We start from the raw sequence: 18,819 nt of genomic DNA on the forward strand, positions 1-18,819 counted from the left end.
TGAAGGTTTCATTTTTGGAATAAAAAAATTTCAGAGTAGTTTTTACAGTTATATCAAAAATTACTGATTTGGTTATACTATTAGAAATACATAGACCAATAATTATGAAATTATAGTGAGGTTTAATAAGTTAACTGTTTACATTTGGACATCCTTTCCGCTGTACTTTATTGGAATGAGAAAAATAATCTTTTCCTTAATAACAATTTAAACCATTTATTTAACTAAGACAATACTGTAACATTAAAGCATACATATCCATCTTTGTTAACTGATGTGGTTAAACAAATTTTTTTAATTAAAAAAACTTAGTTTCAGCATTCATGAGAAACTTAAACAAATCCTTATTTCCTGATGAATAGCCTTTGGACTATAATGTAACTTAAATAGAAAACTATCTTTAAAAAGATTTTTCCTCCAAAATCACTTTATTTTAAAAATCTGATTTAAATAAAAAAATCTGATTTATTTTTCTTTTAAAAAATCATTGATTTTTATCCACCCTGGATCCTTCTCTAAGTGACATTTTGTTTTCTCCATAGTTATTTACCTACTTAATCTATATAGCTGCCCCTTAGCAGAAGTACTCTAGGAAGCCACCATGGTGTAGTGGTTATCGAGTGTCGGACCAGGACCTGGGAGATCAAATCCCCACTCAAGTCATGACCTTGGGCCAGTCACAGCCTCTAAACCCACCTCACAGAGTTGTTGTATGAATTAACTGACGAGGGGGTGAACCATGTACTCCTTGCAGAATATGGTGGGATATAAATGCAATAAATAAGCTTTTCTGCTTACCTGCTTAAGAAAGCTGGAGAGGCTAGCCAGATGGAGATATCAGTTGCCAACCTGGCATCCAAAGATCTCCATGTGGTCGCTACTGGACCTGCTCCAGTTGCAAAACTCACATGATGCCTGGCTGTGTGCAGCCTGTGGGTTCAAGGTTGAAGTACTCTTGAAACCCACTTTGGTATGAAAAGCTGGATTTCTGGTAACGCAAGAGCATAAGAGGCCTGCTGGAACAGGACAATGACCCCTTTAGTCCAGCATCCTGTTCTCACAGTAGCCAACCAGATGATTGTGGGAAACCCACAAGCAATCACAAAAGCACTCTTCCCTCCTGTGGTTTCCAGCAACTAGTGCCAGGATCAAAGCATGTTGGCAAGAGGCCCTTATTTTGCCGGGTGCTGTCAAGTCTTTCAACTCACTTCAACCCCTGATTAACACCCCCCCTCCAAATGTGTAGGCAAATGAGGGGTGAAAGCAAGCACAGAAGTGACTCTCCCAGAACAACGCATATTAAAAGATGTGCGCGCTCAATCAGACACCTCCCAGCCCGATCACTGCTCACATAATGTAGGAAGCTGCATCATACAGAGACCAACTACTTGGCCACCTAGGAAAGTATTGTGAGAGGCAGGGTCTCTCAAGGGTCCGAGGCAGATCCTAACCCTTCTAACCAGAGATGCTGTCAGGGACTGGGCAATGGTCCCCCAGCCCCCAACATGTGCAAACACATACTCAAGTAAACTAAAGGAGGAGGCCGTGTGATTCTGAATACTGGCTGCCAGGAATCACATGTGGGGAGAGCTGCTGTCAGTGTTAGAAACTCAGGTACATAAGATATTCACCAGATGGCTCCTGAAACCTAGGTTACAGAGGCCACAACATAATTCAGTCACCCTTTCCATTTATTTTTTCGAAACACATGAACTAATACATAGTTCACATCAGCGACACATTGTTAATAAGACATTTTTAATAGCAATTCTTAACTGGGCACCACAAACGTAAATGGGGCTCAGCCCCTGCAATAGTGGTCAATAATTAATATTCACAGTTTTGACCACTGTTTACCACAGGTCTCATCCTTCCTCTGTGGTAGCCCATCACTTCTCCCATTCCAGCAATGCAACTTCTGCATCCTCCCAGTGAGAAGCCACAAGCGTGGAACCAGCGTAAGCTCATGCCATGGATGTGCCCTGGAATTTCCAGCTGTGCTTGAGCATTGCAAGCTCTTTCCAGGCTCTACAACTTTAAGAAGGTAAAAAATAAAAACCAATCTCACCCTGTAATAATTACTCCCTTGGAAGAGGCATGGCAATAGGAAGTGAGTGTCAAGAGCGGCATTCAAGGCAGTGCTAGCATTTATGATCAGAGCTCAAGCCTTGTTCAACAGCATTCCCAATGGTGATACGGCATTAAATGTGTTTACACATACACCAAAAAAGCCGCTGGTAAATTTTATATTTCCTAAGTTCATTGAGAAGAATGAATGGATGCCAACTGAAAACCCAATACTGTGGTACCTCAGGTTACATACACTTCAGTTAACATACGCTTCAGGTTACAGACTCCGCTAACCCAGAAATAGTGCTTCAGGTTAAGAACTTTGCTTCAGGATGAGAACAGAAATAGTGCTCCGGCAGCATGGCAGCAGCAAGAGGCCCCATTAGCTAAAGTGGTGCTTCAGGTTAAGAACAGTTTCAGGTTAAGTACGGACCTCCGGAATGAATTAAGTACTTAACCCGAGGTACCACTGTATTAGGCATGCTTTGAAGTTTCAAAGCATTTCAGGTCAAATATTTATGGTGTATTGGGACAAAAAAAAACCCACAGGATACTCATTTGCTAAATACAAGTGAAATAAATATGCTAAACTACATCACTGTATGGCATCAGAAAGTCTTCCAAGGCAAGTTGACAATTTTCCAATGTAAATTAACCTAATTTGCACAGATTCCCCACCCCCCTGCATACAATCCAACCCCCGCCCCAGAAAACCCACATCACTATTTTTCAACACTCACACTCTGTATTCCAGGGCATGTTTTCTATCTGCCCAGCATGGAGAGCCTTCTTTCCATGCACAGTTATGCACTTCTTCAGTGAAGTAAGAGAGGCCAAAACTATGAGAGGAAATCTAACAGGCTCCACGTGGCTTGGGCTTCCCCCACACTCATCTGAGGCTGCCCTGCTTCCCTTCAGCATCCAGACAGCAATCACTCAAACACAACAAACTCACTCAAATACCACAGCCAAGACAAGAAGAAAGATAAGGTTCAAAGCCATCCAAGTCATTAAGCACTGTATCTAACCTTGGCCTGTGATAAACACTCTAATGTAACACAGTGTGGAGTTCCAGATTAGATAATTCCGTTTGGTAATTACTGTGACCTCGAATTGTTTTTCAAAAGCCTGCTCAAGAGCAGAGCTGGGCCAGGCCCCTACTTTTTAAACAGGGAACACAATACCTTTGGGAAGAAGCCTATTCTTTAGACTCTGGAGCAGATGTAAACTAATTGGAGAAACAGGAAGCATCCAGGCACTGGGCTGGAGGAAATCATTCAGTGTCTTGCACCAAGCTCAATGTTGCCAGGGTTCCCAACAAACCACATCACATTGAAACAGTCTGCACGAAATCAGATGGGCTGCAAGCTTGGCTTTATCAGCCACACCACGTAATCAACCAAACATTTAATAAACACAGTTCAAATACTGGAACAACAACACAGAAGAATTCTGGACACTCATGATCTGTGGCACTGGGACAACACTCCCCAACCACTCAGCACCCCTTCCCTGGTAGGGTTCAGTGCACAGGGGGTTGGACTCGATGGCCCTTGTGGTCTCTTCCAACTCTATGATTCTATGAATATGGTCAGAAGCAGCAGCCAAGCCATGTAATTTAAACTGGGGAGAAGCAGTGCTCTAGAGAGAGCCACTGCAGGTACCTATACCTAAAAGAGGAACTGATTCATGTGAGCAGGCCATGCTTCATTCCCAGGCTGCACTCCTCACTGGCCTTCCTCAAATGCTTTCATCTGGCTGGAATGTGTGCTTCAGCTGTGATAATCTCTCTTGCTTGCCTAGATGGAGTGATACGGTGTGAGAGGGTACGTGCGCACACACAAGCCTCTGGTTTCTGAATGGATGGAATATAACATACTGACCTCTGGCAGTGCCTGGTTTTCGTTCTGCCCATCACCACTGTGCCCACAAGGGAATGAAGCACTTTGACTGAAAAGTTATCCAGCCTGGCAATAGATCTTAGTTACAAAGTACTTAGCACCCACCTAATGCCCAGGTTTGCTTTCCTCCTCCTCCTCCTCCCCAAATGTTTTTCATTTTGTATCATGTCTTTTATACTGCAAGTCTGAAGGCAAAGACTTGTCTTATCACTGATCTTTGCAAGCCACCCTGGGAGCCCTTTTCAGTTGAAGAGCGGTGTAAAAATGTTTCGGATTAAAAAAACGATTTAATTTGGGATTGCAGAAGCCAGTTCCAGCAAATAACTGCTGACAAATGGAACAGAGTGACCGTGCTGCGCAGATATACCTTCCCTTCTTCCCCCATTCCCCCAATACTGAACTCCCGTCTCTGTCTGATCAGACTTGAACTACAGGCTCTTACCTTCAGCCCTGTCTTTTCATCATCACTACCATTATTGGTGGATGGTGTTTCATCCCCTTGCCTGGAAATCAAGACAAAATCTTCGCTGTTAAGAGTGGATACCGAGTCTGAAGACACACTGATTTTTCCAACAGAGGCCTTGTCATCCATGACTTTAAAAAAAGGAAGCTTGACTCATGGATGGGCTTGTATTACAAGTACCTGAAAAACAAATAAAATAAGTATGTTTATTACTAAGCTGCTCCTAGAAAGTCATGCCTTGAGATGTCCTTAAATTCTGCACAGCTGCACAGTGTTAAGAACCCGCACACCTCAAGATGCTGTTGAGCCAAGTCACCACTTATCACTACAGTTTATTTATACACCACTTTTTCAGCCAAAAAGGCCCCCAAAGCAGCAAACAGCATGTTTTTATCCAAGTTAAAATAATTACATTAAATACTATTTCCTTTTTATTGTTGGCGTATTTTTACGGTAAACTGTTCGGATATTTTCTATTATTTTATGTGGTTTAAAAATACAGCAAAATGCCACAAACCAGGGGTGGAAAGCCGATGGCCCTCCAGATGTTGTTGGCTCACCACTCCCATCATCCCTTCCCACTGGACCATGCTGAGTGGGGCTGGTGAACATCTGAAGGGCCCACAACTTCCCCACTACTGCCCTAAACCTTAAGAAATGGCCGCTGAAGCAGGAACTGGGGCAGAGGTTGGCACACTTCATCATTTCAACGCAAGGCACTGACTCAGATCTTCCAAGGGGGCAGAGAGGGGAGAGGAATGCAGCCCACAAGGCCTTTCCTTATCTTTAGTTACAGTGCTGAAACCAAGACAGAGCTGATGTCACCCACTTCACTGTCCCAACCTCCACATGGGTTTTTAATAAAGCACATTCCCAAGTTGCCCCCGCCATTCTGCTTGCTAAAAGAGAAATGGCCCCATTCATCCTCATGCTAGAGATGGAATGCAGCTCCCTGGAATAACGCACTGCATGCAAAAAGTCCCAGGTTAGATTACTGGCATCTTCATCTATATCAGAGGAACTTCAGACCAATAAGCCCCAAGTAGCCCTCAGGACTTGCTGCAGGCCACCACCCCTCACTGGCCCAGCTCCATGCCCTCTTCTCTTTCCTTGGCTAGAACGCAACCTCTTCCTTGCATGGATGGTGGGTGAGAAGAGGCACTCAGGGCGTGTGTAGAAACTGCTGGCTTTTGTTTGATTGAAAACATAGCCACAAGGCCGGGGGGGGGGGCAGCAACACAAGAATGGGCCTTTTCTGCAGTGGCCCCCCATTTATGGAATGCTCTCCACAAGGAGGTTTGGCTGGAGGATTCATTATACACCTTTAGGCACCAGACAAAAACATTCCTCTTCAATAAGGCCTTTGGCTGATTGGCATTCGATGCCCTTTTAAATGTGTTGTGGGAGGGAGGATTTTTGGTTTGTTTTTGTTCTTATTTTTATTTATTTATCCCTCACTGCAAGAGTTAAAGGGAACCAGGCAGAGGGCCTTCTCGGCAGTGGACCCCCTCCCTGTGGAACACCCTCCCTTCAGGTGTCAAACATATAAACAACAAAACTTTTAGAAGACATTTGAAGGCAGCCTTGTATCAGGAAGTTTTTAATGTTTGATGTTTTATTATGTTTTTATACAGTGGTACCTTGGTTCCCAAACTTAATCCGTTCTGGAATTCTGTTCCAAAACCAAAGTGCTCTAAAACCAAGGCACGCTTTCCCATAGAAAGTAATGCAAAATGGATTAATCCATTCCAGACTTTTAAAAACAACCCCTAAAACAGCAATTTAACATGAATTTTACTATCTAACGAGACCATTGATCCATAAAATGAAAGCAATAATCAAAGTACTGTACTATAAAATAAATAAGACAGGGGCTTTTATCCCTTTCTGCAGTCACACAATCAATCAATCAGTAGCTGAAGTGGGTTCCCGCACAGTGGCCAAAACAAGTCACAAAAATGAAGTCACAAGCCACAGTCACAAGTTAGTCCCATAAAACGAAGAACAAGTCACAGTCACAAAAACGAAAAAGCCACACAAACAAAAATGCAAAAAATAGCGAAAACAAAAGCTCCAAATATCACCTCTATGTTGTGTGGGTGCTCAGGACTCAACAGCCGAGAGACTCAACAGGAAGCCTCTGTCTGGTTAGCAGCGGGGGACTCAGTTTACAAATGGAACACACTCAACAGGAAGCTGAACATGTTCAGCTTCCAAGGTGAAGTTCACAAACCGGAACATCTACTTCCGGGTTTGCAGCGTTCTATTTCCAAGTTGTTCATAAACTAAGGTAAAGGTACCCTTGACCATTAGGTCCAGTTGTGACCGATTCTGGGGTTGTGCGCTCATCTCACTTTATTGGCCGAGGGAGCCGGCGTGCAGCTTCCGGGTCATGTGGCCAGCAGGACTAAGCCACTTCTGGCGAACCAGAGCAGCGCACGGAAACACCGTTTTACCTTCCCGCCGGAGCGGTACCTATTTATCTACTTGCACTTTGACGTGCTTTCGAACTGCTAGATTGGCAGGAGTTCATATACTAAGCTGTTCTAAAACCAAGGTACCACTGTATTTTGCTTGAAGCCATCCAGAGTAGCTCGGAAAACACAGCCAGATGGGTGGGGTATGATGATGATAATGATTTCTGTCTTTTGTGTTTTTTATATTGTAATTTTATGTTGGGAACCGTCCTGAAATCTATGGATGTTGGGCAGTATACAAATTTTAATAATGATAATACAGTGGTGCCTCGCAAGACGAAATTAATCCGTTCCGCGAGTCTCTTAGTCTTGCGGTTTTTTCGTCTTGCGAAGCATGGCTATTAGCGGCTTAGCAGCTATTAGCGGCTTAGCGGCTATTAACGGCTTAGCAGCTTAGCGGCTATTAACGGCTTAAAGAAAAAGGAAACAAACTCGCAAGAACTCGCAAGACGTTTCGTCTTGCGAAGCAAGCCCATAGGGAAATTCGTCTTGCGGAACGACTCAAAAAATGGAAAACCCTTTCGTCTAGCGAGTTTTTCGTCTTGCGAGGCATTCGTCTTGCGGGGCACCACTGTAATAATAATACAAGGTTAGGATTCACATCTATTGATACACCAAATATTTGCCTCTGGCCACTGGCCACCACTGGCGTGGCTTGTTCAGAAGTTTCTCCAATGAGGAAATAAGGTCCTCAAGCTGAAAAATGCTTCCCACCCCCAAGCTGAATGACCCAATAACGTGGCACTGGAATGGCACTCCGCCCAAGGCCCTGGAAAGTAAACAGCACTGAGCTAGGTGGGCCATGTGACCCAGGACCCTGGACCCCTGCCCCACCACTTCTCTAAGCTGGGCTATCACTAGGGCTGAGCGATGCCTGGTGGTCAACACTGTGATACATCAGCAGCTAAGCATTGTGATATACCAATATAGCACAATGTCTGAAATAAGGATGGAACTAGGTAGAAGCGAACAGGGTGATGTCCTGACAACTGCTACTACATAGGGGTGTAAAATTGATACATTTTTACTTACATTTAACATATTTTTACAACTGTTTTGTTATAGTACAGAGCAACAGGGGCGGCAGGAATAATGAGAGGGGTGATGACCAGCTTCACCCTTTATCCCACATCACAATTTTTTTACTCTTTTTTTGCGATATATCTCCAAGTTGAATACAGTGGTACCTCTGGTTGCGAACAGGATCCGTTCCAGAGGCCCGTTCGCAACATGAGCAGAACGCAACCTGCACCTGCGTGTCTGGTGATTCGCTGCTTCTGCCCATGCACGTGATGTCATTTTGCGCATCTGCGCATGCGCAAGTGGTAAAACCCAGAAGTAACCCTTTCCGGTTCTTCTGGGTCACTGCGGGACGCAACCAGAAAACGCTCAGCCTGAAGCAAACGCAACACGAGGTATTATGAAACTGTTATCACAATGTGGACTTCAAACCAATTTTGGACAATGTATTGCTGCATCGCCCAGCCCTAGTTATCATGTGTCTCCCTCCAGCTTTATCAAAGGCAGAAGGGTGCTCAGAAGGGCTGCTTGGGAGATGTGATCTACCTGATTGACTCAGGCTTTCACTGATCAGAATGAGCCAGAAGACATGGCCTCCAGCTGCAGGGGAGCCTTTAAAGGCCAAGCTGCCATTGCATTTTGTTCCTAATCTCGCTGCTGGGAATCCAGTCCAGGTCTTCCATGCCAACAGGAAGCTTCACCATCCTCAGCTAAATGGACTAGCAATACCATGTTGAAGTAAATAGGCTACAGTTTATTGTGCATTATTCTGCTTGACCTGTTGCCTGCTTTTCCGTTATCTGTTATTTCTATTAAGAGATATTTCTAATAAGAGATATTTCTAATAAAATTTCACAATTGGACGAGTGATTGCCGCCCTCAGGGTTTGGGATTCCAAAATGCACCTAGACTGCATTGGGTTCCACACTATTGGAAGTCTAAGACTAGAGTGGAATTTACCCTATTCTCAGAGAGAAGCAGAGGGATGGAGAGTGGGCCTTGTGCTCTGTGTAAATTGCACTGGTCCAGCATCCCAGGATTTAACAATTAATTGGCAGTTCCCAGTTTCCCTCCTTTGCTTTTGGGGTTGGTGGTGACAGCAACCACTGGGTCGGAAGGTCCAGCTGGCAGCACTGCAGGGCCGTTCTGCAGCAGCTAGGGAAGAAATGAGTTGTGAAAAGCTCTCCTGAGCATTCCACCTTCACCACAGGCCAAATGGCCTAACCACACACCCCAGCACCTCCAGGTAGAGTTTGGAATATCCGTTGCTTGAAATTGCTGCTGCTGTTCAATGCAGACAATACACTGTGTATTGATGCATCAATTGGCTGACACATTAGGCAGGCAGCGCTTCAAAAAACCAATACAAAATTGAGCTGGCACAACCGGCTCCTTCCTGCCTCTTTCAGACTTGGCCGTCTTCCACATTTAGGCAAAAATTCAAAAAAGGAGGGAAGGGAGTAATTACAGAAAATTGGGCAAACTAAGCTGGCATGTGGGGAGGGGGAAAGGCTTTCTCAGTTTGAGGGAGGGGGTCTCCATTGCTCCCTTCAAGTAGGAAGGCCCAGATCCAGGACCCTAGGCTCTCTCTTTTCAAAGAACTTCTTCCTGCTGTGGCCTCACCTGGGGTTCATCCACTTCACAAACCTCTGGTTTCATTATCTAGGAACTCAGAAATGGGCAGGATTTTTCACTGCAGCTACTTCCACGGCTCAGCACACTTTGCATCCCATGCATACGTATTAAAAATCATCACAGTATTTCTGCAACACTTAAAAAGCTGAGGTCTGCTGCTCATGTAGTCCAAGGCACTCTGACTCCCAGAGGAATGTGAAAACGAGATTTTAAGCAAGACTACAAGAGTATACGCCAAATAATTAAGATAACTTCAGACCTCCCAGAAAAGTGGAGTTTGGCACAATCACAGATGTAGTCCAAGACAAATTTAGTAAGAAAAAAAACTTGCAAGAGACAATTGCCATGTCTCTTCCTAAGAAGAGATAAACAAGTTATGGTATTTCCAGAGCACTCAGAGAGCTAAGGGTTGGGAGGGAGTCCAGTTTTCAGATGTTTTAACATTTAACTACATTTTCCTTCTTGGACAGAGAAAATCCGCTTGTCCTTTATTCACATACATGAATCAAATGGGAAAGGGAGGGGATGGGCCCCAGAAGTAGCCAGGGACATGCCTCGTCGCTGGCCGAATAAAAGCTTCATTTCCATGTGTGTGAAGACATATATAAGGCACACATTCATATACAAACTTTGCCCCAAGAATAGTTCAATTCAGCAAGCTAAATGTATTCGCCTTTTCATTTTGCTCCTGCCTGCAACAGGGAGGGGCCAGGAGTACAGTGGTACCACGAGTTACAGACGCTTCAGGTTACAGACTCCGCCAACCCAGAAACAGTACTTTGGGTTAAGAACTTTACCTCAAGATGAGGTGGCGCAGCAGCAGCGGGAGGCCCCATTAGCTAAAGTGGTACCTCAGGTTAAGAACAGTTTCAGGTTAAGAACGGACCTCCGGAACGAATTAAGTACGTGACCAGAGGTACTACTGTACAGTCATACCTCAGGTTGAGCGTGTTCGAATTGCGCTCCGCGGCAACCTGGAAGTAACGAAGCACATTACTTCCGGGTTTCGCCGCTCGCGCATGCGCAAATGCTCAAAATGACGTCACGCGCATGCACAGAAGCGGCAAAATGCGACTCACACATGCACAGATGCACCGTCACCTCTTACGTTCGCTTCAGGATGCGAACGGGACTCTGGAACGGATCCCGTTCGCATCCCGAGGTACCACTGTACTCAACACTCCAGCTACCTTACTGATAACAGACTTGCAGCTAATCCAAACCAAGAAAGCTAAACCAAATACAGCAGTTGTTCCTTAGAATAATTTCTGGAGGCTGACACAAGTTCAAAACTAGGGCAAACATCCACCCACACGATCTTGCACCCTCAGATAGCTGCACCCCAAAGAAAGGAGGTCTTCTCAAGAAAAACACCCTTCCTGTGCCCCTTCCAATAAATAACAAAGACAGAGGTCTAGATTTCATAGCACTGCATCAGCAAGAAGAAGCTGGTGATACCAAATTATTTTTATACCCCTTGAAGCTTGGGATTTCTCCCAAGCTCTTTGGAGACCACAAAAGAAGCAAGCAGCCAGAAGCAGCCAGCCAGATAAGACTATGGAACGCTGCCTTCTCCAAAGGTTCATGCTTTTGAGGTTTTTAATTCCTCTCCCCAGGCAGATTTTCTGATTTCAGCAGCTACGTAAAGGAGGAATAAAAACTGGTTCCTTGACAATTTGAGATATACCACATTGGCAGGACCAGCAATCTGTCAGAAGGCACAATATCCAACAATAGCATTCCATCTATTAAAACCCAGGCCAGAGATCTTGACTCAAAGATTTTTCTGAGTCCTCCTTTAAAGGGAGAATACAAAAGGACAGACTGCATTTGGCCCACCAAGGCTCTCTCCCTCAACAAGTTTATTTTCTCAACAGCTGGCAAGACAGGTCATTGTTTCCACAGGTAGTTACACCATCTTTGGGACAGGTCATCTTCTGTGCCAATACCAATACATTTCAGCTTCAAAGGTAGGTCTAACATTTTTTGCATATACCATAGAAATATAATGCCTCTTCAACCCAGCAGTGAAGTCTGACCTAGCACAGTTGCAGCCATCCTTCAATGTGAGTAATCAGCACGATAGTTTCGTTCATTTTTATCCGAGAAAAGTGGCGCACCAAAGAAGCAGTAAAGCATCTTTTTTTATTAAATAAAAAATAAAAATAAAAGTTTGCTTTTCACATTGCCCAATCACCCTTCAGCTGGAGAATAAAGATTTCTTGCTGAACAAGAAAGAGGATCCACCACTCAATCTGAGAAGCCACAAACACACAAAGATTCTGTGCTAAGAATTCAGCCCCCAGAACCTTTGCAAGTCATTTTGAAAGGGGAAATGGCATGCTTCAGCCACCCAGGAGAGAAATTCAGATTTCCCTATCCAGCCTTGTAAGTAAACAACAACAATAAGCGATCATGCAGTTTTTGGCACATGCTGAAAACTTACCTGTTTACTGAGGCCTTTGCTATCAAGTATACCAGCCACTTGTCCGAACTATTCTAGTTAAACGGAGTCTTGAAACGCTGCTGGATTTATTATTTTATCTTTGTATTTTCAATGGATTCTACTGTAAGCCACCTTGAAATATTCTTCATAATAGGCAAGATATTTATTTAATTTACTAGCTGGTTAGAGACTGCCCAAGAAGGGAGAACATCCCTCCTGCATTTCTCTGCTGGATGTGGAGAACGGGGGGGGGGGGGGTCCTCACCTTCTTGCTTGCCATGCTAGATGTAAAAAGGGGCTTAACATCTCATCTTTCCTCTGCTAGTCCACTTACCCACCTGTATAAAGCTCTGTGCTCTCTCAAAGGGAGCATATAAATACAAGGCTCACTCAATGGGAAACTAAGTACAAATACGGGCATTCAGACCAATTAGACTTTAATCTTAAAATCTTGAGGATTAGTAAGTAGCCCAAGTGCTACTATTAGGCTCTCTTCCAACTTTTTTTGTTGGGGGAGGAGTCACTACATGGCCACAACAGTGTCATCGGCAACAGAAGATAGTGGCCAAATATGGTGGCAGTCAAAGATCCCAGAGAATTTGACATTCTCTTCTTAATGTGTATTCTAAGCCTCATGTTGAGAAGCAGAAAAATACATGGATATAACCTACATATATGACAATAAAACAAGCAGTTTTTGTGGGAGAGGGGTGTGTGATCATCATTGTTGCCATTTATTTAGACAGTTCCACATACGTGCATAGCAGGGCTAATGGTAACTTCCAGATTTTGTGGACCACAACTCCTATCAGCATGTCCAATAGTCATGGATTATTAGAAATGTAGTCCACCAACTTCTGGAGGGAACAAACTGGCTACCTCTGCTTGAGTGCAACAAAGATTATAGGTCCCTGTCCTGAAGACCTTGCAATTCTGTTCAACTACTAAGATTCCATTTGGTTTCTGCAGGGAATGAGAACCGCAATGTCCTAAAGGGTTGTAGCACTACATAACTCAATACACAGCAATATATATAACTACCGTATTTTTCGCTCTATAAGACGCACCAGACCACAAGACGCACCTAGTTTTTGGAGGAGGAAAACAAGGGGGGGAAATATTCTGAATCTCAGAAGCCAGAACAGCAAGAGGGATTGCTGCGCAGTGAAAGCAGCGATCCCTCTTGCTGTTCTGGCTTCTGGGATAGCTGCGCAGCTTGCATTCGCTCCATAAGACGCACACACATTTCCCCTTACCTTTTAGGAGGGACAAAGTGAGTCTTATAGAACAAAAAATATGGTATATATGCACACTATATATGGCACCCTTTCCAAACCTGGTGGACTCCAGGTGATTTTGGACTGCAACCCCCACAGGTATCCTACCCAAGGAAGGTGGGAGTTATAGCCCAACAACACCGGGCAGGAAAAGCTTGAAGTTCTTTCTTGTTTAATTTTAAGATGCTAAATTAGGTTAGGTTACTTACAGCACTTCTGTATGGCTTGATTTTTTGTGTTCATTAATATTATAGTTGTCCCTAATTGTTCTTAATGGGGTTTTTTGAGTTATAATTATTGTTCATTTGGTATGTTGTGAGCCACTTTGAGGTCCACTGTGGAAAAACTGCATACAAATAAACTGATGATGAACTACAGGCTCCGCTCCAGAGATGGACCTAAAAAAATTTGACAACTCTTTGGACTCTCTGGTTGGTGTTTCAAACTAAAAGTATTTTCCAGGGCAGGCCACCTCAAAACAGTGATACAAGACTGCTGAAGACTGTCTGGGGCATAAATCAGGAGAAGGCAACGTTACATTACATTTATTTGTTTTTTATAACCTTCACTCAAGGCTATAAAACAGGATACAAGTATTATAAATAAATAGTAATTCTCTGGATACCAATTACTTCTCAGAAACTCTGGGTCACAGTTGAAGCTTTCAATAATCTAAGGCAGGGCTTCCCAAACTTCAGCCCCCAGACTTTTTGGACTACAGTTCCCATCATCCCTGACCGTTGGTCCTGCTAGCTAGTGATGGTGGGAGTTGTGGTCCAAAAACAGCTGGAAACCCAAATTTGGGAAACTGTGGTCTAAGGAATTAGTGATCATCAGGCTATGCTGAAAATTGTCAAAGCCTTCTTTTGTATGAACTTCAAAAAGCAATCAGTTTCAATGCATACCAACAGACATAGAGCTCCTGAGACACATCAGTGTATACACATTTGCTATCATACTTTACAAACAAGACCAAATATCCAACCTCCCTTTTATTCTTCTTTAGTTGCACAGTCTGTTTTTAGTTTTTTGCAATTTCTTGAACCATTGTGAAATGTCAAATATTCTAGAATTTCCCTGTTCTTTTGTTAACCTTTGAAAACCACATTAAACACACCCTTTTTAAAAGATTTTGCAATGGGGGTGAGCAAGCAAGCAGGCAGGCAGGCATATAACAAGGCCAAAGTTGAGCACTTTTTATGTCCCCTTGATCTCACTGGGGACAGACTGGTCATTGTGCTTTACTCCTCCACTGAAAAAAATTGCAAGTCTAAAATGCTTGGGTTTGGCTGGATTGTGGTCCATGAGTTCTGCCTCTCCCTGCCATCACAACCAATTTCTTTCCAGTATTGTGCTGTAGCACTCTTAGTTATGCACACTGTATTGTGGGACCAAGAAGCTGGTGCTCAAGCTACACAAACACTCCCTGTCCTTTATCAAAGGAGTTACAGCCTGCAATCAGGTAATTCTAAGCATAACATGCTCATCCAACTAAGCCAGCATAGCAAATACCTCAGGGGGTGGGGCAGTGGCAGGCAGATGGCTGTGGTGTCAACTGATTTTCATTCCCCCTCCCTCCCCCACGCCTTTGCAGTGTGCGTCTTGTGTATGTGCACTGTTCTAATTCCGGTTCAGTTCCTCTCTTAAAACTTAAAACAAACACCAAATGCCAAATCAGATATATACAGGAATAAAAGACAACAAGTTTACTGTTTTTCACCACTCCCTCTTGTAAAAGTCAGAAAAACCTCGTTCTTTCCCCAACCACACAATATTGTTGCCAAACCAGTACTAATCTTGTGCTGGCTAAGTTTATCCCCTCACACACACGTTGCATGGATAAAGCCTTTGTATTCCTAACACTTGTATTCCTAACACAGCCCAGGCACTTCTGGGGTGCACACACCCTTGCAGCTTCACTTCTCCCTGCTACAGCAATCAGATTGTCAACAGCCCAGCAACACACACACACCCCTCTCCACCCCATCCTAGCTTTGTAAGCGAACACCCTACAGAAACTATAGAAGCAAGCATGAGTGCTTCGTCCCACAGACCTGGCTACCATCGTGGTGTTGTTTCATTTGAAGCAGGTCAGCTCTAAAACACCTTCAGATAAATTTTATGGACTCCCATGTAGCTGAAAGGAGAAGGGCCAAGAAACCGAGAGGAGTGGGGCATGAAACCAGACTACACGGGCCAGTCTTTGTCAACCTGCTGCCCTCCAGATGTTTTGGGCTGTAACTCGCTTCAGTCCCAGCCAGCATGGCCACAATGACTGGGACTGATGGGAATTGCAATCCAAAACATGTGGAGGATGCCAGGTTGGCAAACAATACCATAGATGTTGACATCAAACCACCACAAAGGAAAACCATCTCAAGAACCTCCCTATTCTTCTGTCTTCACCTACAAGAGAAAAACATGGCACCCTACGCTTCAAAACTCCCTGCATACTGAGATAAAGCAGACATCTTCACTGTACTCTTTCTGGCACCTACTAAAAACATTCCTGTTTAGACAAGCCCATCCAGATGCCTAGAAAGTCGAGGTGATTTTAACTTGCTTTAGCATTTTAACTTTTATATGTTTTGAAGTGGGGTTCTTGATTTTACAGTGGTACCTTGTTTCTCGAACTTAATCCATTCCAGGAGTCCGTTCGACTCACAAAACCATTCAAAAACCAAGGCACGGCTTCTGATTGGCTGCAGGAGCGTCCTGCACTCAAGCGGAAGCTGCATCAGACATTCGGCTTCCGAAAAACGTCTGCCAACCAGAACACTTACTTCTGGGTTTGCGGCATTCGGGAGCCAATTTGTTCGGCAACTAAGCCACTCGAGAAGCAAGGTACGAGTGTACTGTTTTATCTTTTGTAAACCACTTTGAAGCTTTTAAAGCAGTGTGTAAATTTTATTACATAAATAAATACAAAATCCAAGATAAATATTTTTTCAACCAGCTTTTCCTAAGGATTTGGCAAAGCTCTGCAATCCTCCTCCATTTGGGACAACACTAGGTCAGCAGCTCAAATCTTCTAACTTCCATGGTTCCCCTCAATCAAGGTACAGAATGAGGAGCTGAGCTGAGAAGATCCATGAGTTAAGAGCTCAAGCTATCAACTCACCATTACATGAGTAGTCAGTACCAGCCTACATCTCAGGGCTTTTATGACACATACAGAGATGTTACTGTACAGTCATACCTCATGTTGCGTCCGCTCCAGGTTACGTCTTTTCAAGTTGTGTCCCACTGCAATCCGGATGTACCAGAATGGTTACTTCCGGATTTTGCTGCTCGTGCATGTGCAGAAGCACTAAATCGCGCTTTGCACATGTGCAGAAGCACTAAATCGCCCTTTGTGCAGACGTGGCACTTCTGGATACGAATGCTTCGAATTGCAGATGTGCCAACAGGACAGATTATGTCCGCAACTCGAGGTTCCACTGTACTGAAAGAGGCCCCCAATTAAAACCTCAGCTGCAGCATCACTGGCTACCTTTATGAACGCTACTTTTCTCTCAGTCTTTCCCACAATACACATACTTACACTGCAGAGCTACTCAAACCAGCATAACTTACAGGGCTGTTCTGTGGACTATTAACCCAAAACATGTGAAGGCTCATACCATGGACACCAAAATATTGCCTGAGACAAAGAAACGCAGCTACAGAAATTTTACTGCACTTGTCTCAGGTACTTTTTAGTGGAATCACAACACAAACAGCCACTATATTGTTATCACTGCTAATAATACTGTGTCATGATTATTATTTTCAATATCATCAATAACAACAAAAACAACTACCCAGTTTATTCAGTAAATTTAACTTTCACTTTTCTTCCGTGGAGCTCAAGGCAGCAAGCGGGGGCCTACTCCCCTCCGCCTGCCTTTATGCTCACAACAATCCTGTGAAGTAGGTCAGGCTGAGAAAGAGAACGACTGGCCCAAGGTTGCCCACTGTGTTTTATGACTGAAAGGGGATTTGAACTTGGGCCTCACCACTTCTCATGCAATACTCTCCATCACACTGGAGTCTTTAGGAATGGTGAGACAGCACAGAGGATATGCAACACCAAAGCAACACCAGGTGTTGGCAAGAGCAACAGCAGCACCCCAACACAATTGCAAATAATTTATTTTTATTTAACATCATTTGTATACCAAATTATGAGGCCCTTCTTTGTGTGCCTGCTCCAAGAGAGCATTATCATGACAACAGCAGTAGCTTTTATGTCAGGAATGCAGAACCTGGTGTCCTCCACAAATTGCTGTACACCAACTCCCATCAGCCCCACCCAGCAATGTGGTCAAGAATGATAGGAGTTACCAGCACAGGATTTAGGTGCGGGTGGTTCCGCTGCATAGGAAGGTGAGCCGAGGGGGTGCAAAATAATAATATGAATGTCTACATTTATACAGGTGTCTACTGAGAAGATCCATAAAAAAGCCACTGTACAAAGAGGAATTATTGTTAAAATAAGTAATATAAGGAAGATTTTGTTACACTCCAGAAGCAGGAATCCACATAGGGGTTGCAGCCAAGCAAGAAAGGATTGCAGAACCTGAAAGCATTTAGTTTGGAGAAAATATGACCAAGGGGTGACATGACAATCGTTTGTAAGTGTTATGCATGGGCCAAATTTATCAACCCAAACCCTGCTATTGTCACCTGTGCCTCCCCTGTGAGAGGTCCGGAGGGTGGTGGCAACACCAGAATGGTCCTTTTCTGTGGTGGCTCCCCGTTTATGGGATGCTCTCTTCAGGGAGGACTGCCTGGCAGCATCATTATACACCTTTAGGTGCGGGGGGGGTGGCAAACCTTCTTCAACCAGGCCTTGAGCTTACTGACATCCTATATCCTTGGAAAGGGGTTTGTTGGAATTGGGGCGGGGGGGTGTGTGTGTTACTGGTCTGTTTTGTTCTTGTCATTCCGCATTTTGTGCTTTAACCTTTCATTTTCATGCTGTGAACCGCCCTGGGATTAACGGATGTGGGACGGTACGTACATGTCATAGCTACCCATAATAATAAATAATGGCGAGCCGGCCCCCAGCCCCACCCACCCCTCGATCCCTGAGACCAGGGAGGGCTAAGCGCCCGGCCAACCGCTGTTTCCACACAAGGAGCGCCGACCCTCCCGGGGTTGCAGCGCCCGAGGGCGAGGGCGGCGGCTGCTTCTCCCTCCCTCCCTGCCGCCGCCCCCCCGGCCGGCCCAGCCCCGGATCCTCTCAGGGGCGGCCAGCGCCCTCCCGCCCCACAGCCCCGCTCCGGTACGGGCTGGGCGGCGCCCGGCTTACCCTCTCGAAGGCCTCCGTCTGCCTCCTCGGGCAGCGGGAAGAGGAGGAGCAGGAGCAGCAGCAGCAGCGCAGCCGCCGCCGCCGCCACCGCCGGGCCTCAGTCGGGCCGCCTCGCAACCTCGATCCCGCCCCCCGCCTCCGCCTCCTTCCCCGCCTTCCGCCCTCACGTGACCGGGGCTCGGCCGGAAGACGGGCGCCCGGCCACTTCCGGCTCCCAGCGCTTCCGGTCCCGCC

At 44.9% G+C, this 18,819-nt stretch overlaps 1 protein-coding gene across 3 annotated transcripts in view; it reads right to left on the reverse strand.

Annotated features, from left to right (window-relative positions):
- Positions 1-18,740, reverse strand: part of RABGAP1 (RAB GTPase activating protein 1) — a 92,445-nt gene extending 73,705 nt beyond the window's left edge. For 2 of the 3 annotated variants that reach the window (XM_028715973.2, XM_077922687.1), the window contains exons 1-2: positions 18,586-18,740; positions 4,414-4,614 (exon numbers count right to left, since the gene is read on the reverse strand). In XM_028715973.2, coding sequence (XP_028571806.2) covers positions 4,414-4,563 — 150 coding nt within the window. In that variant the 5' untranslated portion in view covers positions 4,564-4,614; positions 18,586-18,740. The remainder of the gene's footprint in view (positions 1-4,413; positions 4,615-18,585) is intronic. The other variant, XM_028715974.2, reaches the window with a different exon arrangement.
- Between the last annotated feature and the right edge of the window lie 79 nt (positions 18,741-18,819).

Source organism: Podarcis muralis, chromosome Z (assembly GCF_964188315.1).
Source record: "Podarcis muralis chromosome Z, rPodMur119.hap1.1, whole genome shotgun sequence".
Lineage (NCBI taxonomy): Eukaryota > Metazoa > Chordata > Lepidosauria > Squamata > Lacertidae > Podarcis > Podarcis muralis.